At 46.1% G+C, this 21,230-nt stretch overlaps 1 protein-coding gene across 1 annotated transcript in view; it reads right to left on the reverse strand.

Moving 5' to 3' along the window:
* The window catches only part of PRKCH (protein kinase C eta), a 114,458-nt gene that overhangs the window by 63,832 nt on the left and 29,396 nt on the right, over positions 1–21,230 (reverse strand). Inside the window, exons 3-5 of the mRNA XM_058025971.1 lie at positions 3,235–3,385; positions 2,397–2,431; positions 1,352–1,440 (exon numbers count right to left, since the gene is read on the reverse strand). Coding sequence (XP_057881954.1) covers positions 1,352–1,440; positions 2,397–2,431; positions 3,235–3,385 — 275 coding nt within the window. The remainder of the gene's footprint in view (positions 1–1,351; positions 1,441–2,396; positions 2,432–3,234; positions 3,386–21,230) is intronic.

Genomic DNA, 21,230 nt, shown 5'->3' on the forward strand with positions numbered 1-21,230 from the left:
CTCCCTAGCCAAATCTAAATTCCTAAAGACAAGCTAGAATTGTAATACCTCAAAACAAACCAATCCCACTGCAGTGTGAGTTACAGCATTTTTTTTAATCACACAGTTTCAAAATTATTGACTTGCATACTATATGCAAAAACATGTAACTTTAGGTCAAACTGTTGATTTTATTAATTTTAATACAGAACTGCTTTCACAGCTCTTCCTAAAATTCTCATTCCCCTTTTTGCCCTCCTTGTAACTAACAGCCTTTCAGGCACACATTTCACTTTATCACTTGCACTCAATCCCCTTTTTAACCCTGTTCTTTTCCAATTGTGAATCATTCAGATCTCAAGGGCACCTTTTAAAAAAATGTTTCAACGGCTGAAGAAAGCAGTCCACATTTAGCATATTCATCACTTTTGACTTTGTTTCTCAACATGTAGATCCTGGAAAGCTGAGGCGGAGCCCACAACTCTATTAAAGAAAAGTCAGGGGTGTGACTGGAACAAGAAGTTCAAGGTGAGTGGTGCCTCCTCACTTCTGGCTTCTTTTAAAGTAGTTTAAATGTGTCATAAAACCTTCATAATCCCAAGAGAGGGGTGAGGACATTCACCATTTAACTTGCACTCTACCCTTAGGCTTCTTAACTCATTTTCATCTGGCTTGTCAAGGGGTCATTTTAAGGAGTTCAGCTCAGCAGTTTAGAGGCAAGAAATAACAAAGGCAATTGCATGGCACAAAACACAGAGCTGCCTCGTGAATAAACAGATTTGATTTGATTTTTCCTCAGTTCTTGAACCATTTCCAGTTGCAGAAACGAGACACGCGATGCACAGGGCAGTGTTAGGTGGGGATGTTACTCCCATCCAACACAGCCAAAACCAGCAAGAAGGAAAACCTTCAGAAACACAAGTTATGCAAGGGTTCTTTATTATTATGGATTTCACAGAGCAAAGGTGTGGAGCAACAACTAAATGAGCCCTTCAGGCAATCAGAAAAGAAAAAAGAGGCAAAACAAAGACCAGTGGTTGGCCAGAGAAATCCACATTAAGAACTGGACACCAGATTTTGACTGCACCACAGTTAACCACGCAAGAAAATTACCAAGGAAAACATTGTATTTGCTACTTATTGATGTCTTCCAGTGAAGATATCCTGACTTCTTAAACCATGTGCTAGTCCAAGCAGTTAATGGCATTGACAGAACAACAGGATGACATTGCATGGCTTTTAAGCAGGTCCCTGTCACTCTTTCCCACTTTTAAACCCATGAATAAAGATAGCATAAAGTAAATTCTCTTATAGGCCAACCCCAGCAACCCAGACAAAGTGTGATGACCCAAAATAACCAACAGGACTTTACCTTGACATCGTTCTTGCTGGCATTGTTTTGGCACGTGCAAGCTGTGACAATGAGGTGATGGCAGCGCTTGTGCACAACACAGGTGCACACTGAAATAAAAGAGGAACACTGAAAAGAGCCCTTGGAAGACTCAGAACACATCAATCCACCAGCTGGGCTCCTTAAGGCTCAGCTGCATCATCAGCACACAGTACAGATGTGAAAAATACTTGGTGGCTTGGAATTTACAATAGATCTGGAGATGTATCTTCAACCCACTGCGACAAAAATTCTGCACTGGATTATTCACACAGTCTAGAAAACAGTTGTCTATATAAAATATGGGTGACAGACACAGAAACAACTTTGTAGCTTCTAAAATATAAAAAAAATGCTGTTGAAAGAATTAATAATAATATATATTATAATAATCCAGTGAAGATTATTTCACACAGCAATATCCATTTTGTTTACATTTACATACATTCCTTTCACAGGACACCAGTGCCCTATTATACTGGCCAGGAACAGACTGTGTTAGGCTATACTGAATGACCATGAAGCAGGCAGTTCTGGGAAAAAGGGAAAGGCAAAATAAAGGGAAAGGCAGAACAATAATTAAATGCAAACAAGCACCACACACATCTCCACACCCAGTGAACCAAACCATGCATTCAGGCAGAAGTGCTCTGCCAGCCCACAAAGTGCAAACTCCCAAATTCTAATTTGTTGAAGGGAGAGAAAGGAGGGTGGCCATTCCAGAAGAGTACTTTGTGTCCCAATACCAGCTGAGCACTGTCCTGAAGGGACCCTGGGTGCCTCAAGCCCAGCTGGGTGTTGCATGTAGCAACTGAGTGGTCCTGCACAGGATGGAACAGCAACCAGACAAGCAGGTGTTTGCAGGAATGTCAGTGGCAAACAGACAGGGGCTCAAAAGCACAGGTCTGGCTGCCTGGGGAGGAAGAGGAGAGAGAGAGACTCCAGAGCAGCTCACAGCAGCATGGGAAAGCACTCCCAAAGCAGCACATCCCACACACACACACCATGCAGGAGCAGAGCACCTTACCTTGGCACTGGTATCCCTGCTTCCCAAACACGCCCCTGGCCAAGAGAAAACATGGACACAATTCAATGGGAAGGATGGTCATCTTGCAGATTGTTTACAGAGGGCAGAGCCCCAGAAATGCAGGAGGATCCCAAATTATCAGATCCCATGGCAGAGCTGCCCAGCAGCAGTGGTGCAATTCAGCACAGGGGTGTGAGAGCACAGGAAAGCACTGCACAGGCATGGCTCACAGGGCAGGCTGGCAACATGCCTGTATTCCCCATATTCCCCCTCACTCTCATTTCTCAGATACCTCACTTCATTACAACACACACCACACATATTACACTGATCCCAGCAGCCCACACCCTGTTATTATTTCTCCCACTCCATGTTCTTTTGAGGCATATCTACGTTTTTCTCCTTGCTCTGCCTACTCCTCCACGTGCATCACTTCACACCTCTCTGATGGCTTTTCTGTTCTCAGGCATTTTCTCTAAACTTTCAAGCAACTGGCTTTTTTCCTCAGTGCAATCTCAACTCTCCACTCCAGTGAGTCGGGTCTTTCTTCAGGTTGCTTCATACTTTTTTTCCCTTGAAATGAGGGGAATAATCTGTGGTTACAAGGGACGGACACTGCCACATTCCCACACCAAGCCAGTTTGTTTCCAGCATCTAAGATACAAATCACCTCTGGCCTCTCAGCAGCATTAACGTACCCTCCCAAACCTGATGGCCAAAGGGATCACAGCAGAGGCCCTGGGTAAAGTCCTAAGTGACATTCAGGACTGGGGGCGCCTTGTCCCCAGAACACAAAGGACTGGGCAGCCCTGTGCCAGGGTGTTTGGGCTGCTCTTACCAGATGAACTCCCTGCAGTGAGAGCAGTAGGTGGGCTGTCTCAGGTAGGTGGCCATGAACTTGTGCCCGTTGACCTGGTGCACCCGCCTGCGCATCGCCCGCTGCCGCTTCCGAGTCAGGTTCTTGAAGATCCGGTCCCTCTGCAGGGTCCCTGTGCAGGGGGAGGAGGAGAAAAGAGGACAACAAAACATTGAGGGCATCACACATGCTTCTTGCTTCTGGTTTTGCTAGAGCATTCAGTTTGGGCCCTCAAGCTAAGGAGGATGTGGGCCCAGAGGTGGCTATGGAGATGATGCCAGGGCTGGAGCCCCTCTGCTGCGAAGCCAGGCTGGAAGAGCTGGGACTGTTCAGCCTGGAGAAGAGATGGCTCTGGAGAGACCTTAGATCTCCTTCCAGTGCCTGAAGGGGGCTACAAGAGAGCTGGAGAGGGACTTTGGACAGGACAAGGGGGAATGCCTTCACACTGAAAGATAGCAGGTTTAGATTGGATGTTTTGAAGAAATTAATGACTGTGAGGGAAGTGAGACCCTGGCAGATGTTGCCCACAGGAGCTGTGGCTGCTCCATCCCTGGAAATGTTCCAGGCCAGGCTGGATGGGCCTGGAGAAACATGCTCTGGTGGAAGGTGGGATGATGGCAGAGGGTTGGAACTAGATTATATTTAAGGTCCCTTCCAACACAAACCATTCTGTGATTCTATGATAAACTGCTTTCACAAGCCACAATTACATCCCTAGTTTAGAAGTCAGGGGACTGTGGTCTAGAACAAGGATGGCATCTGGAGCAGGTACAGAACTTAATTGCAATGTCCCTTTTAGCTCAAAATTTTATTTTTCATCTAGAAATATCTGCCTTTTCCTATTTTCCCCTCACTCTTCTTCCATGTTGAGGCAGGCCAGTAACCTATTAACACACAAGATGCAATTCCAGAAGCTCAAGGCTAATGAGTTGTCATAACTCACAGCTTTTTGGGCAATAACTCCTGAAAACAAGACTAGACATAACCAACTAACCACCACCACACTTGTTGAGTGGAAGCAGTGCCTTTCTTTGAGATCAGTGTTCATCCACCTTTGGAATTCTCATGCTACATTTCTTTATCACTATTTGCAGCATTTTTACATACTTCCAATACTCCCTGTGCTAGTAAAAAAAAAAAAAAAAGGCTACTTTCTCAAGGATGGCTAGTTGTTTGATATGTGCCACACAGCTTCCTTGAAAGGATTCGTTTTCCAAAGGTTAGGTAACATTTCATAGTTCTAGAAAGCAGGGATCTAGGAACTGCTGGCATTCAGATCTGAATTGTCCCAAAATGTAATTTAATTTTAGAACAGAGTAGACTATTTCAGTTAAAAGGGACTTACAATAATAATCCAGTCTAACTGTATCACAACATCAGAATGAACCAAAAATTTATGTATTTTAATTGCATTACTCAAACACTTCTTAAATATGACAGGCACTCACCACCTGTCTATAAAGCCTTTTTCCATGTCTGAATCACCTCTTATCAAAAAAATGCTTCCTCATGTCCAGTCCAAACTCCTCTGGCACAATCTAATATCACAATTTAATTATCTATCAACATAATCTAATCTTTTTACTGAGTTTAGTTCAGTCACATAACAATTTCCTAGCAAAGCTCAATTTACACAAAACAAGTGTCTCTCAAAGGGCACGAACTGAGCTCTAGACCAAGACAGCCATTCCCATTTTGGGAGCAGCTGTCCAAACTGCATATCCCAGCCAGCTGGCCTCTGGGATCCTCACGCAGACCTGGGCAGACTCAGCTGAGCTTCCCAGATCAAAGCCTCATCTGAGGCACACTTGCCTCAGAAGAAAGAAATGAAATTTGCAGTTTTCAAGTTAGTTCATTTGCGAAGGCTCTGAAAACAAGGGCATTTTTGGGGGGGAGAACAGACCAGAGCCTGCCAGAAGTGACTGTACAACAATGTTCTGTGTTCAGGACTCTTGTTTTGAGCGTGGACTGGATGCAAGAGCAAAGCCAGCTCCTGCCAAACCCTCTGCATGGATATAATTCCACAGGAAGGGACAGGTCTGTGAACTCCCAGAGCAGGGGATTAGCAGCAGGACCCAAACACAGCTGTCACCCTCCCACTTATCTTGCCACAAAAAGGGGGCAGAGCAATTCCCTGCTTTCAACTGGCTTTGCTGATTAACCACTGGGGAGAGGGGGGTGCTGGAAATAGAGGAAAAGCTGTCAACCTGATCAAGGCCTGAAATGCAGGAATCCCACATCACAGGCATATTTCCTGGTCCTCTTTGTAGGAGTCAAGATAAGGGAAACCATCCTGTCAGTACTGAGCCCAGCCACTTCAAGGGGCTGTGAGCCACAGGATGCATTCCTCTTGGTACTCTTGCTACAGGTTTGGAAGCAAAGCCAGCCATAAAGCCCACGGGTTTTCTGCTGAGCTCTCCCAGCCATTTGTGCACATGTCCCTTCCACAGGCATTGATTGAAACCTCCTACCCAATGGCATCACTGTGACACAGAGCATGGTTTGACTTTAGGACAGCTTGCATTTATTTTTTAAATGGAAGTGCATGCCACAAATTAGGATTTTCCCATTTCAACACACCAAGAAAAAGGATGTGGTAAGGCTGATGCACACATTTAACAGAAACCTGCCTTCTCCAGTGCAGACCTCCAAGCAGCTGGGCACAGACTGGCTCAGAAGTGCCTGCCTTTGTAGGGAAGTGCTTAAACATGTGTTTAATTCCCTCTGAGGTCAACAGGACTCAGGGGACCACAGGAATTACCAGACTGGATCAGAACATTGGTCCATCCAGCTCAGCAGCCTCTGTCAGCGGGCAACCAGAAACACATGACAGCAAGCTGGAGGAACTCTGCAGCTGGGAGATAATTTGCCTCTTCCCCACACACAAGATGTCATTTTGATCTCCAGAAGTGAGATCTGATTTGTGGAGGTTTAATATTCCTCTCAAACATTCAACCATCATTGCACAAGTTCAGCTGCCTTGTTATCTACCACAGGAAACAAGCCCAAGAAGAACCTCAAGAGGTCAACCAAGAGGTTCTCTAAAAGAAAGATGAAGAGACTCTGCTTTGCTGAGCCCGAGCCTCCTGCAACTTCATGTGAGAATAAAAAAAAAAAAAATCCTTATAGTATTACAGAATGTGCCCAACTTCAAATTGAAGAGATCATCACTTTGATCTAGGTTTAGGCAAACACATAATTGTTTTTCCTGGATCAGGGCCAAACACCTCAACTGGCAAAGTGTCCTGTATGGGTGTTCAGCATGCAGAGGAGAACTTCTGAGGCATGGAAAGGGAAGCACAGGGCTTGAGTGGGTGGTGAGCACCTGAGTAAATCACCTAAAGAAGCAAAAGAAGCAATCCAGTTACCAGCCTGCTCCATTAGAAGTCCAACAGCTAATGCCCTTTAAGCCCCTGTTTAGCAGGGTTTAAAAGAGTACGTTCCCAATTTAGCTCCTACAGTTTCTGGGTATTTTATGGTTCCCACCAAGAAGCAGCATGGGGTAATCACCTCCCTGGAGCTCTCCCATGCAGTACGGACCACACATGGCAAGAGGAAACCAATCCTTGGCACCAGGAATAGGAGACAGTTGATGAGAGCCTGCAAAGCCACCCATGGGACCCTGCTGTGCATCCCTGTGGTTTGCCCAGCTTCAGACAGACTGCAATTTTGAAACAGTTCACAAAGCCCAAAAAATTACAGGCACTTGCTTTTTCCTGGGATACAAAGGGAGTCTCCATGCTGCCTGCACTGGTGGACCACATCCAGGGCCAGCCTGAAGTCTTCTCCCTAGAGCTGTACTTGGTTCCATCCCTCGTTCTCCAGACACCCAAACCCCACAGCACAACAGTTCCATCTTGCAGACCTGCTTGCCATTAATGCACATGCCACAAGTTGGGGTTTTTTCTTTACTAAAAGCTAACTCATATTTAAAACACTCCTCAAATTTCACACTCTCTCCCACTACTTGGCTGTCAGACCCTGCTAATGTTCTGCTGATACTGCACATCTTTCAGGTGATCCTCACACCCATGCTTATGTTCACCTCAATTTACAATATAACAAAGCTGAGCATTACTAAGCAGGCTTTAGGAAGGCCTGGATTACTTTCCACATGCCATCAACTCTTTTGGGCACTCTTCTTCTCATTTTCTGCTGCTGGCTCAAGTGAAAAGGAGAGGGAGAGCCTAGCACAACCTCAGCCATACCGTGAACCCAGGTGTAGCTGCAGGAGACCATCTGCCACATGATTTAGTGGATCTACATATACAACCACATCCCACAGAATAAACCCCTCTGTCTCAGGGCTTGGGTGCTCATGCATCCCACACACCACACCATAGAGCTGGCAAGTTCATCCCTCCAACAAGCTGCAAGTGATTTTGAAATGGTGAAACATATGGCTACCAAAACCTCCTTCCTCCCAACCAGCAGGATGGAAGTTCCTCAGCTCACACCCAGCACATCTGTTCAGCAGGTCCCAGTGCCACTGGGTGAGAGGCTGTGGGCAGAAATAATCCATCAATACAGCACTGGAGCCTGCTAATGGAAAGGCTGAGAGAATTTGGATTGCTCAGCCTGGAGAAGAGGAGGCTCTGGGGTGACCTTAATGCAGCCTCTCAGTACCTGAAGGGAGCCCACCAGGAATCTGAAGAGAGTGTTTGCAAGGGTACATAGTGCTAGACAAGGGGGAACAGATCCAAACTGAAAGAGAATAGATTTAGATGAGTTATTAAGAAGAAATTCTTCCCTGTGAGTGTGGTGATGCCCTGGCACAGGTTGCCCAGAGAAGCTGTGGCTGCCCCATCCCTGGCAGTGCTCCAGGCCAGGCTGGATGGGGTTTGCAGCAACCTGCTCTAGTGCAAAGTGTCCCTGCCCATAGAAGAGGGCTGGAATGAGGTGATCTTTAAGGTCTCTTCCAACTCAAACCAGTTTACGATTCTGTGACACGGAGCCCCTCATGCCTCCCACCCTTGGTGTCAGAGGATATAGAGATGTTGTCTTATATATCAACAGTTCTATTATCATTATGGTGCAAGGATTCCATACCACCAGTTTCATACCTCCTCAATGTTTCTCACAGGCAGCTCCTCTAAGCACTGACTGTTCCTGGTCCTTGCAGCAGCCATCTGACTCCAGATCCCACCAATCCACTCTTTTATACCACTGTTCTTATTGGCTACAGGTGTGGCCTGTTAACATCAGGCCTGCTCCTAATCTTTAGTAATTGGTCCAGCTGCAACTCATTGGGGGATAATATTACATTCTGTGCCACCTTCATTCACCCATACTGTATTCCCCTACACAGAGATGTTTTCCCAGTTCATGTTTTGCATTCTGGCCAGTTTCCTATAGGATACATATTTTCCTTCTGGACACAGAGATTGTTTTATAAAACAAAGCCATTCTAGACAATTAAAAAAACCCAGACTTTTAAAAGCCTCTAACCTCTGGTAAAGCAACAACCACCATGAACAGTTCAAATGTCCAAATACTGCTATAAAAGCAGACAAGTAATTGCTCAGTGAAGGGAGGTTCCACATCCGTGGTTCAACTGGGACATCTGTAACTATGGGGTATCCACTGTGCCTGCCTATCTGCAAACCTTAACTACAAAGTTCAACACTAAAAAGCCTCTTCCCCTTTCCTCCTCTGCACTCACACTGAACATGTGTTTATGGCAGTGGAAATTATACATGCAGCGGGAGAGGAGAATAAATAACCCACCAAGTCATCTGAGGACAAAGGCAAGCACCAGCACAGCCTCACCCACCCAGCAGCCTCCATCCCCACCCCACCTGCCCCCTGAGCTTCCTGGGCAGAGATCCCTCCTTTCCCCCTGCCCAGTTTGTATTCCAGGGGGTTCTGTCAGGCAAATCCTTACAGTGGGGTGTAACTACAGCAGGAAAACAAGAGGAAGGGCTGCAGGATGAAGTGGTGTGTTTAGAAATGTTTGACTCAAGGTCTCATCTGCTGGAAGTAAATCTCACTGCGGTGCTACCACCACTGCTCTAACAGCAGCACAGCAAAGGTCAGCCAGGTACCTCCTCACACATGACAGCTCCTAGTGCTACCCTCCCATACACACCATGGCATTTTAATTTGGAAGAAATACAGATATTTTAAAAAATAATGTAAAAGCCTTAAATCAACAATGTTAATAGGCAAAAACTTAATTAACCCTTTTTTTTTATCAGTACCAGAAGCAGTATCCACATTTTCCTCCCCTAGGAGCACTGCAGGCAAGCTCCCCTTGCAGAGTCACACACAAGCACAAGGCAAAGACCAACCACTGATTTTACTGGAGTATAAAAATCAAGATAGGAGATTAAGAGATTCCTCACTTCTTACAAGCACCCCAGCACTGAAAAACAATCCCAGATCATGCTAAATGCTCATCTAGCTCATGCCCTACCAGTGAGTAGTAGTGGGTGTTTTAGGAAAAGAATACATAAAAATCAGATCAAGGAAATTAATTCACCCCCCTACACCCTCCAGCCATCAGTATGTAGGTGTTCTCTCAATATTTACCTAACAGTGGGCTTCCTCACATCTACTGAATATAAACTGAGGCTAAACCAATGTGTTTATTTTTCTGGCTGGAAAACATGTAAGTTATGACAAAAATCCCTTACTAAGGTTTTGCATCTTTTAAGCAGGAGTTTTATCACCATGAACCTGTGGATGGTCAAAACCACGAGAAGCTTTGCTAATTAAAATGCTGTAAACACAAACAGACAATTGAAGAAGCCTGACCCTGAAAAGGGAAAAGGATTTAAACATCCTATTCTGTTTCCCTAACATTAGTACTGCAGAGTGAAAGCCCTTTTTTTTTTTTTTTTAATTACAAAGCTTTTCTTCAGCTCTCCTCAAAAGTTAAGTTGGATACACAAATCAGCCAGGTGGAAAACAGCCACCTCCACAAAGAGGTGACCACATGGGGTTTCTCTCCCAGCAGCAGCGGATCCTTCTGCTGCTTTTACCATTCTGTGCACAACCCAGTCTCTGCACTCTGGTTCCAGCCCCAGGAGAGGCTCCTTGCAAAGCAAACATGTGGCACATCAAACATAGGGACCTGTGTTTGATCCAGCTGCTGTTTTGCCCTCTGAAACTGGATAAAGTTTTGTGTGAAGATCAGAGAAAGAGCCAGCTAGGACTGGCAGCACTTTGCTGACTTCCAGGACTTCACAGAAAAGCCATGTTAAGGGCAGCTCATCTTTTGAGATGCCAACCTGTCAATATTGTCTGAAAGAAGGAACAATGAATCCAAAAAAAGTTTTCCCCACTCAGGAGTAAGAAACAACACTATTAGCAGTCTTGGAAATGCAAACATGCAATCATCCCTGCATCAAATCACAGAGAACTGTGCACTGGAGGCAGGACCTCTGTTTCTTGTCCAAGTGCTGAAGCAGGGCAGATCCATCTTCCTTGTTTTCTTGCCAGATCCAGGACATAAATTCGCCTCAGCTCTCAGTGATAACAGCATTTGAGGACTGAAGGATGATGTTTCAGTGTGGCAGCAGTGAGAACAGGATCAGCGAGGTTCACACAATATTGGTGATCATGCCAAAAAAGCACACCACAGGCTTATTTCTAGAATTACACGAGCCAAAGCTCTGGTGGTACCAGTAGCTAAGACAGAAGAGAAACTTTTGGGGGGCTCAGTTTTCTTCAGCCTCTTGGACTTGGCTGTGGCAGCACAGGGAGAGCAGGACAGCCCTGCAGCTCTCCCAGTGTGTGGCTGCTGGGAGCATCCTCATCCTCAGGAGAGGAGATGACTGCAAAGCCAAGGGTGCAGCCCAGAGCTGGGGCTGAGGCAGGAATAGCTGCTTTTAATCTGTTTGCATAACTTCTGTGAGAACATGAGAGCAGGAAGAAGGCAGCTTGAGAACCTCTAAAACAAGTGTTTTTCTGCCTCTTCAAGTCTCCCAACCAGTTATGAACACCATACATGTTATTTTGCATAAAGTTTTAATCCCAACTGCCACACAGGCTTTCAGACATGCACAGAGCAGCTTTTCCACATTTGCTATTACATGAGTTTTCTTGGAAAAGTTTTTTTTTTCCCCTAAGAAAAGTTGGTTTTAGACATTTGCTTGCAGATGTTGACAGCTTGGAAGCAAGGCACCACAGTATGTTGCACAAGGCTGAAAAATGTCAATGGAAAAGCCTTTCCACTCATTTCTATAGTGAGTAACCTTACCATTCCATCTCTTCAAGTTTTTGCATTCATTTGCAAAACCTCAGGATGTATTTGTTTGCCAGAGAAACCAGGCTTGGGCAATGATGGCAAACAACCATCTCAGCTTGCATAGAGAGGAGACTCCAGGAGAAAAGGATTTTATTTAGAATTCAGAAGAGGGATTTGAGGGAGACAAGAGGAACCTGAGCACTGAACAGAGGCAGTCAGAGCCCCAGACTGGCACTGAGACCAGAATGCCACCTTGTATCTGTCCCTTACCCAGCAAGACACAGTTTCAAAAAGCAAAATAAATTACTCTGGTTGTATCCCAGACAGGTGCTTCCCTCTGGCTGAAGCAGAATCTAAAAGTCACCCCAGCCCCTCCCGTTCCCTCCTCACAAGGGAGCCCCTTCCCTGCCATCTCAGACCTGCCTGCATTCCAACTGTTCCATAACCCACTCCTGTCACACTGACCTACATAAGAACAGGCAAAAAAACCCCAATAAAACCCAAAACACTTCTCACTGCATGGCTCATTAGAGACTTAAACTGATTCCTCTCCCTCCTCCCCTCACAATTACAATCATTACTCTTTCCTTGGGCTTAGGCAAGCAAATTTCCTTTGTAAAACCTCCTGTTGGTCCCTCCCACTTACTAAACTCCAGAGAAAAACGTTGAGATGAGATTTACTAGGGAAGGAAAACATTTTAATACATTATTCATTAAAACTAGGAAAAAACTAACAGAGCAACTTTGATCTTTGACATGATTAATTCATGCGCCAGAAACCCTCTGATAAATTTAGAAGAGCTCAAACCACGCTGGCTGCAGAAGTAGCAGGAACAGAGTGACAGCATTTATAAGTCAGGGCTCCCATCACTTGTGCAAAATCCTCCAGAAAAGCAGAATTGGTGGCAGGGAGACCCTGAACCCCCCTGCTCCTGCTGCCACAGGCACCAGCAGCTCACAGGCTGTGGGTGATTCCACAGCAGGGATCACAACTCCCTCCTGGGAGGCCCTGCCCACACAGGGAAGCACCAGAGCCAAGTCAAACCTATTTTTAACCAAGTGCAGTTTAAAGCTGTTTTTAAAGTGGATGCTCTGGGGACATCCCCCTTTTGGGGCAGCTTCAGACGTTGGCTGTTTTGGTATTGAAATAAAGGTGTTCATACAATGTCTGACAATCAATTAAATCTGCTGAAAACTCACATTTTTATGTCCAGGCAGTGTAGTTTGCTACAGACACGGGTTTAAAATCAACCTCAAAAGAAGGAGGAGCAGGAGAACACTCTTTATGGAACACAAAGACAAAACACACAAAGCAACCAGGATGAACAGAAAGCCAGTTGAGATGGGAATATGAAGCAGCTTGTGTCCAGAGGGTGCCAAAGTTTTGCAGCATCTCCACAAAGAAGTAAAATGTTACTCAACAAGCAGCCATCTCTAGGGTGAAATCTCAAACCTTCCTCACCAAGGGCACTGCACTTTTCTCCACGAGAAAGCAAAGTGGATCCCAAAGCACAACTGGAATCTAGTCAGGAGCAAAGTACCTGGGAAAGCTAATTCAACAGGACAAGTTAAACATTCCCCTTCTTCTGCCACTGGGGCCTCTGAGTGCTGTCATGAGAGGCCTCAGCTTCTCCCCTGGAGCTGCACTAGCCCTGGGCTGGCTGGGCAGGATGATCAACCCCTGAATCACCACCCTGCTACACCTGGATTCTCCTGGTGGACTGCTCACCCCACAGCTGAGGAGCCCAAGTGGTCCAGCAAAAAACTGAGCTCAGATCCCACAGCTGACCCAGGAACTTTGGAGATTTCCATGTGGCAGCTTGCCAACGAGGCCTCTAATTTCCACAGCCTTAAAAAGCAGGTTGTTTACCATGCTGCTCTCCCACGCAGGTTCCCACACACCATGGGCTGAGTAAGACACTGCCACAGCAAAGCATCTGTCAAGAAAAACAAATTCAGCCTCTTGTATTCCCAGCTTATTGGGAAGAGCTCTGCCAAGAAGCAGCACCTCTTCTCATCAACACACCCCCAATTTCCCTGGCAATGCAGCAAGGAAATGCTCAGTGCTCAGGCTGGGGATGGCACAATCCATCCTGAAACTTCTGCAGATGGCAGGGACCATGAGTGCTCTGCCCCTCCCAGTGCCAGGGGATTACTGGGAATTCCCAGAGGGATTTCCCAAGGCCTTCAGGAAATGAATGCAGTTGGCCCCAACAGCTTCCCAGCAGCTAACACAGCCAGACCTGATTCTCTCCCCTTCCTCATCTCCTCCCAAACATGATTTTCACCCTGCAATACATATTTCCCCACTTCTGAAATATGTCTCTGGGATTTCAAAAGCAGATGTCCCAAATCCAAACAAAAACAGCTTTAAAAATGCTGGCTGCCACATGGAGAGGGTGCTGCTTGCCTCAGCTCAGGCTCACAGAATCATCAAGATTGGAAAAGACCTCCAAGATTATCGAGTCCAACCTTTGACCAAACATCACATTGTCAACAAAACCACAGCTCTGAGTGCCATGTCCAGCTGTTTCCTGAACACTTCCAGGGAAGGTGACTCACCATGAGGCTGCTTGGGCAGTCTGGTGCCAGCAGTTCCACGATGTGACACCATCAATCTCATTCTCCCAAAGGGGTGCCCCTTTCCAGCAGGTGTAAGAACAGCAGTGAATTCATACCCTGCCTCCCCACAGGCTCTCACTCCTCTCAATTAACAAACAAGCAGAGGTGGGTGAGCAGGAAGAAAGTCACTTTCCCCAGCAGCTTTTGAGAGACACCTAAAACCTGCACCTCTCTTCATCTGTTTTCCCAGTGCCTCAGTGGGGAAAGAACACTTCAGGAGGGAATTTGTTTAGGTTCAAATGACAGGAGATGAAAGCCAGCCCATGGTTTGATGGTCACAACAGCCCTCACACAGGTTTAAGCAGTTCTCCCCCCACACAGCATCCTGCCTTCCCACACAGCCATTTTCCATCATGGGACACAGGGATTCCTCTGCCATGGCCTTCATGCTCAAGCTGTCATCAGCCCTTTTGGATGCAACTGGACCCTTCCCTTGAAAGGCTTGTTTTTCCCACTTTGCCTCCTATGCAAATAAAAACAGGAGTAGGACTAAAATGAGGCCATCACTCAGTAAAAATTCCTCACTGAACACCTAAGAACTCTGAGCTGGGCAAGCTGGACAATAAACATTTTTCTGCCTTTATCCTTGCTGACTTGCAAATGCCATCTGCAAGTTTGTACTGTGAACATATAGGAAGGACACATTTTAGACACAAAAATTCAGCATTGCCTGACTTTTGAGAGTTTTATTTTCTAGTGATATCCTTCAAATGAAAAGGTTTCTGGCTCTAAGGCAATTTCCTATATTTTATACACAAAGAAAGTTATTATTGGAAGCAAGTTCCTTTGCTGGAACTGCAGCAGTCTCCTTGGTCCTGGCTCAGCAGCAAGGCTGTGGTTTGAGCACACAGCTCCAGGGAGAGAGGAGAGCACTAACAGGAGAACACACTTGCCAGGAAAGGACTCTGCTTTAGTGAGGGATCAGTGCTGGTGACAGACACACATGCTCAACAAGTCTGGCAGCTAGACGGCAGAAAAGAGCCGAGATTCTGGGATTAAAAACAGTTCCAGGCTCTAGCAAGAAGCTGGCTTTGATGGTCACAGCTGTGCTGCTGCTGCAGCGTTTCCCTGTCCCCTGCAGCTCCTCTACAATCCCCTCTGTCCATATTCTCTCCTCCTCCCACCTCCTTCAGCCTTTTGGGCTTCTTAAAGCTGCTTCTTTCTGACTACTCCTGCCCATACCCATCCATCAGCACCCCCAGACCAATCTCCCACTTCCTTCCCTCTCTTTATATTCTTTATCTCTGACCTTCTTCCAGACCCTTATGGCTCTATTTCTTCTCCAAGCAACTTTCCCCAGTGTTTCCACCATTCACTGCCCCTGTCCCTTGTCTCAGCAGCTGGGGCAAGGAGAGCAGGACACCTGCCCAGCCAGACCTCCTGCCTTCCTCCCTCCCTCCTCTGCATCACTGCTGGGGCTCCCCCTCCTGCCTCCCTGCAGCACCCAGGGCAGGGCTGAGCTCAGTCAGGGGAATTCTGGCCCAAAACCCAACCACAGCCCTGCTCCAATTTCCCACTCCAGACAGCTGGGGCAGAGCTGGCCTCACTCAAGGCAGCCCCAGGGAAACCCAAGAGCATCCTTCTCAGACAGACAGATTTACCCTCAATTATGAAACTGCCTCATTCCCTCACCTGCAACCCCCAGCAGTGCTGGCAGTGCCAGGATCAGCAGCCACTGAGGTGGCTCAGTGCAGGTGGTGTCCATAGCACCCCGAGCCATGCTGATGGCATGCAGTTTACACATCACAAATGTGTAAATATTCCCTAAAGACAGCAGACAGGGACAGCAGAAGCTTTCATCCCTCCCTCTCTTGCCTCTGCCAAGCTTGAGGTCACCCTGGCCAAACAACGTCAGGATCTCTTTGCTCAAAGCTCTGTTTTGATTCAGCTTTTCATTCTGGAAAACAAACAGAATCATTGCTGCTGAAGCACTCCAGGAAACAAAAACAGCTGGCACTGAAGAGCAGGAAACTCATTATTTTCTGCTGGGCATGGTCTGGAACAACCTAAAACAGAGGTGTATAAATTGCAAGTGTCAGTATTCACCTCCTAAAGCACCACTGGAAGATGAGCTCTGATTCCTGCAGCTCCATGCCAGCTCACCAACACCAGTTCTGCCCTTGGTTTTTTGGGACATGTCCCCCTCCAGGGATGTGCAGGACTGAACTGCACAACCCCCTCACCAAGCAGCAGGACTGATGCTGCTCATTCTCCTCATGTCTGTGGAGCCAAAGGGACCCTTGGGTCTCCCCAGGAGCACTCACCATGCCTGAGCTCCTCCCAGGTAAACTGAGGTAATTAAACTGCAGCAAAACAGCATTTGTTACCTTCAGGGGACAAAGACTTCTGCATGCTGGACAGGCTGCATGCTGCCAGGCACCCAGGCACAAGGAAAACCCTTGGCTGGGGTGCTACCACCTAAATCAGGAGTCTCCTCCAGCAGCCAGAATAGAGAGACTCAGATATTAAATTGCATACAGCCTAATTTGATAGTTGGTGGAACTGAAGTTATATATATATATATATATAAGTATGTATATGTGTATATATATATATATATAGAGAGAGAGAGATGGATGGATGGATGGATGGATAAATGAACAGCATGGCTTTGCTGGTATTTTTTCCCTGTAGTTTCTGGCACAGATTTACAGAGTGACCCCTGGTAAAGCACTGAGGCTTCTGGACAGCCATTTACCTATTCCACCAGTCAGGAAGTTCACCAACTGTGGTCTAGAGAAATCCAGGTGCAGCCTGAGGTGTGCTGCTGTCAGGGTATCCCCTTCATCCCAGTCCAGGATATCATCCAGGTGCCTTCAACCACACTGGGTCCAGAGAGGGATGGCCATGAAGCAGCATCAGGGTGTGCCATCATCCCTGGATCCCAGCACTTACCTCCTACAGCTTCATGTTTGTCTCCTTCCATCCTACACATCCCCATCCCCACTCCCAGCAGCACAAACACCAGCTCCAGTACAGCCCTGTCCTCCAAGGCCAAGGAGGTTTCATCTCCCCTCTTCACCTCTTCCCAGGAATCACAGGAAAATAAAGCAAAGCAACCTCTGTTCCTCATTACAGCCAGGAACACTGAAATCCCACTGATTGCAAGCTTGCATATTTATCTCTAGGTTTCAGAGCCCAGACAAAACACAGCCCACTGAGGAAGGGAAGTTAACCCTGATATTGCTGTTTGTGGCATTTTTACAGTGCCTGGCTATCTCTGCAGTTGGCAGATCTGGGCAAGTCACAAATTACTGACAAAAACCTCCTGGCCTTTGACACACTGCAATAGCTGTGGGGCTCACATGGATCATTTTCTGAGAAATAAAAGTAGTCCTGTGGATATGTGGCAGTCTGGGGTGCTGTTCTCCTCCGGCCTCTGCATTATAGGCCCTCCATAAACACCAAGCAAATCACTTCATTTCCAAGGGTCTGGCTCTTCCTGCTACCAGGAATAAACAGCTTTCTTTGTTTACTTCCCTGTTGAAATATTTTTTTCCCTGTGAAAATTCAGAATTTACCAAACTTGCCTTGTTTTGTTCCCTTTTTTTTTTTTTTCTTTTTAAGGCAGAGAGGCATATGTGAGATATCCTGGTGTAAGTTCTCTCAGGTTCTCTCAGCAATATTTACACGTGAAATGCAAAGAGGACATTTTGAAAGTTTCACTTTGAAATACAAAAAAAAAAGGAACTCATGGAGGCTTCATGACAAGGACAGAGCTTCTCTTGCTCCTCCTGCTTGGCTGATAAACCTCTGTTGGGGTGTGCAGAGTGTGACTCCAGGAGACCAATACCTGCTCAGGACTTCAAGATCAGCTTCTAGAAACCTTTTATTTTTTAACCTGGCATGTTATTTTTTTAGCCTGACTGAAATCTTTCAGCAAGGCTGGGGATCCACTGAAGTTCTCCTGCCTGCCCCACAGAGATGCACAGCATTTGTGAATTACATCCCTGGTCCCTGCAAGGGCTCAACCTACTCAGGGTGGATTTTCTCCCCCATGGGACTCAACACTGTCCTGACCTATCTCCATCTGAAAATGCAGAGCTGGACCAACATGGAGTGGATCTGGAAATCTCTTGCCTACAGCACACAGGTGTGGCAAGTGTAAAGCACTGGGAAAACTTGTAGACACTGGGAAAAAAATACAAGAGTGTAGAAATGTGTATTTCCTGCCACACAAGACTTTGGGCTAGACATTAAAGGCTTCCATGTCCTCAGACTGTGAACCAAGGACAGCAGAACTTTATTTATCTTATTCTGCACTGATCTATATTTGGACCAGCAATTTTTCTAGGTGGTGTCTACTACAATTTTTAAAACCCTGCTAGACCCAGTAAACCAAAAGAAAAGAGTGGTCCAAAACACAGGGTATGAGAACAAGGCATTTCTTAATTCCTACTTCCTAGTTTCCAGTATTTATTCCCTTAACTATAACAGATGGGCTGAAAGCAGTCATTATTGCAGTTTACAGAGAACTGGTAAAACTCTTTTTCCTCCCTATTGTGCAAGAACCTGATAACAAACCTATCAATAGAAATTTTATGGGGCTGAGGAGCTACATTATAGTGCAGAGCAAGGATCTTGTTAACACAATATTTAGGTTCCACTTGACACTTTAGGGGCTGCAGATCTTTAGTGGTACCTGGCAGAGAAAACATTATTTCTTTAAAAAAAACTTTGTGTTAGAAAAATGTATTCTAAGAAAAATGACAGCAAAAGACCAGGAGTCTCTGTGTTTGAGGACAAATCATTTGAATGTGCCAGCTGCAAAACAAAGAAGCATTTCCTGGTCCAGAAACAGGTTTGGGCTTCCTGAACCTGCTTCTTAGGTTACCTGTAGGCAAGCAGGTTCAGCTTTCCCCTTGGGGGGATGGAACAAGATGATCCTAAAGGTCCCTTCCAATATGATTCTATGGTTCCTTGCTGCTGCAAACCCTACCAACATGAAATATTAAGTAACAGGTGCTATATCCACTCTACAGACTCACTTGGCTTTTCAATATTCTTGTCTTTCTATTTCTTGCCCAGAACTCAAATTTGTCATTGTCTTTACTGACACTGAGAGAAAAAAAACAACCATTCCTTACTTTAGAATGATGAAATTAAAACTGAATTTCAAGCCAAAATTATCACTTTGAGTGACAACAGGGAAAAAAAAAAGGCAAATTTCAAGAGTTCAAAGCACTAAAATAGAAACACTGTTTTCTACAGGGCTTGCTTCATTAATTAATTCAGTCAAATACTTCATTTGTATTAATTTAATTAGCTTTGCTCAGAATTAAGCAGGGCAAACAGAAAGAGAGGTGGCAAACTGAGGGCACCTTGCAGGCAAAGCTGTGAGGGGACTGGGCTGCTCTGGGACTCCAGTGCTGCCAGGGGAGAGGTTCAATCCATCCAGGAACACACCTGGGGCCTCCCCGTGTCCAGCCTGACCCTGCTGCAGCCAAACAGCCCGGCCCAAGCACCACCACCAGCTCTGGGCAATCTCTTCTAACATCTCACAGGGGCCCAGAGGCACAAACCACAGCAGGGGTTCACCACACTCACTGCAAGGCTTTTGATTTCCAATCAAACATATACTGCCCAAAAGTTAACTCAGGGTTTGCTCTTTCACAGCTGAAAGCAGCATTCAGTGGGAAAAGCAACAAGCACTGGAGAGCAGGTCTGAATTCATGTCACCAGCTGAGCAACACCCTCTGGGGCACCTCAAGAGCCCTGTGTGTGTAAGAGAGCAAAAATGCAGATTTTCACTCTTTAAAGAGGGCCTGCCAGAGTTGAGATCTTGTGGATTATCCCAGAGTTCCTGGCACACACATGGATCACAGGGAAGGAGGGAAGCAGGCCTCCCTGGGTTCTGTTAAACCACAGCTCCTGCAGTCCCCAGGGCTGGGCAGAGCTTGGTGGGGTCCCACACATTGCACACCCTGCTCCTGTTCCAGCTCCTCAGCTGACAACGTGCCTCACATCCACTGCAAAAACACACCTCAGAGAAGGCACATTCACTATTTTTAAGAGAGCAGAAGCAAGGAGACACAGAGACAGAGAGAGAGCTAAGAAATGCTAAAGACACCCTTCTGGGGGGAAAAAATCATATTTATATCCAGAGTAAAAGGAATAAGAGTTTTCAAAGGGAATCGTACGACTTGGAAAAAATTTGATGACTTGAAAACAAAAACCCTAAAAGGGTGAAATAAAGAAAACCCAGAAAAGAGTAAATAAATTAATTTGAGAAAAGGCAGGAAATCAATCCCTAAGCAATGCCTGAAGCCTGGCAGGCAGAAGTCAGTCCTCACCTTCTCTATAAAACCGCCTGGACTGAAACAGCTCCTGGGTCAGTGAGGAGATGCCTGGGGATGAGGGTGCTTCCCTCCACCCCAGCTGGCTGCCAGGGCCACCAGGGATGTGTCGCCCTGGGGAGTTCAGGAGTGGGACTTGGCTGACCCTTGTGGGTCCCTTCCAGCTCAGATACTCTGTGATTTCTGTGAGAGGTAATCTCCTCCCAAGGTAAGGAGATTTTCATTTTAATTTTGCACTGGGTGCTTTACACAGGAAATGTCAGCTGAATGAGGGTAGTTAATATAATCAAATACAGCTTAGCACAGCAAGTATATCCAAGCACAGAAAATAAAGAGAGGCAGGTATAATTTCTCTAGGTCTCCCTCACTTCCTATTGCTCTGTTCCTTTCTTTTGCTGAAGAACTACATGTATTTTTAACACATCAAACAGGCAGATCTCCCTGCCTCAGAACAGCAGGGTAGCAGTGATGGACAGAAGAGCCACATGGGAACCTGCACAGAACTGATCCCTTTGCAGCTGCATGTTTGCTGTACTGCCCTCAAATCCTGACAGTCTCAAACGCCTCTGTCAGACTCACAGGAGCCACACCCTGCTCCCCCATCCCTGCTGTAGGTGAGCAGAACCAAATTCAGGTTTTGGTGAGAACTTTTAATCAAGCCAAAAAACCACCACTCCTAAAAGGTAAAGTCCAAGCACCACTAGGACTGCCTGTTTTGAGTAAGCAAAACAGGACAAACAAAATAAGGCAGTCCCAGGTGGGCCTAAAACCCTAGTCTCAATTGTTTTGTTGGGAGTTTTTTGTGTTTTGCTATTTTTTCTTCTTATCCCCCCTACTTCCTCCCTCTCTTTGCCCACTTTTTGGACTTC

This window comes from Melospiza georgiana, chromosome 6, assembly GCF_028018845.1.
Source record: "Melospiza georgiana isolate bMelGeo1 chromosome 6, bMelGeo1.pri, whole genome shotgun sequence".
NCBI lineage: Eukaryota > Metazoa > Chordata > Aves > Passeriformes > Passerellidae > Melospiza > Melospiza georgiana.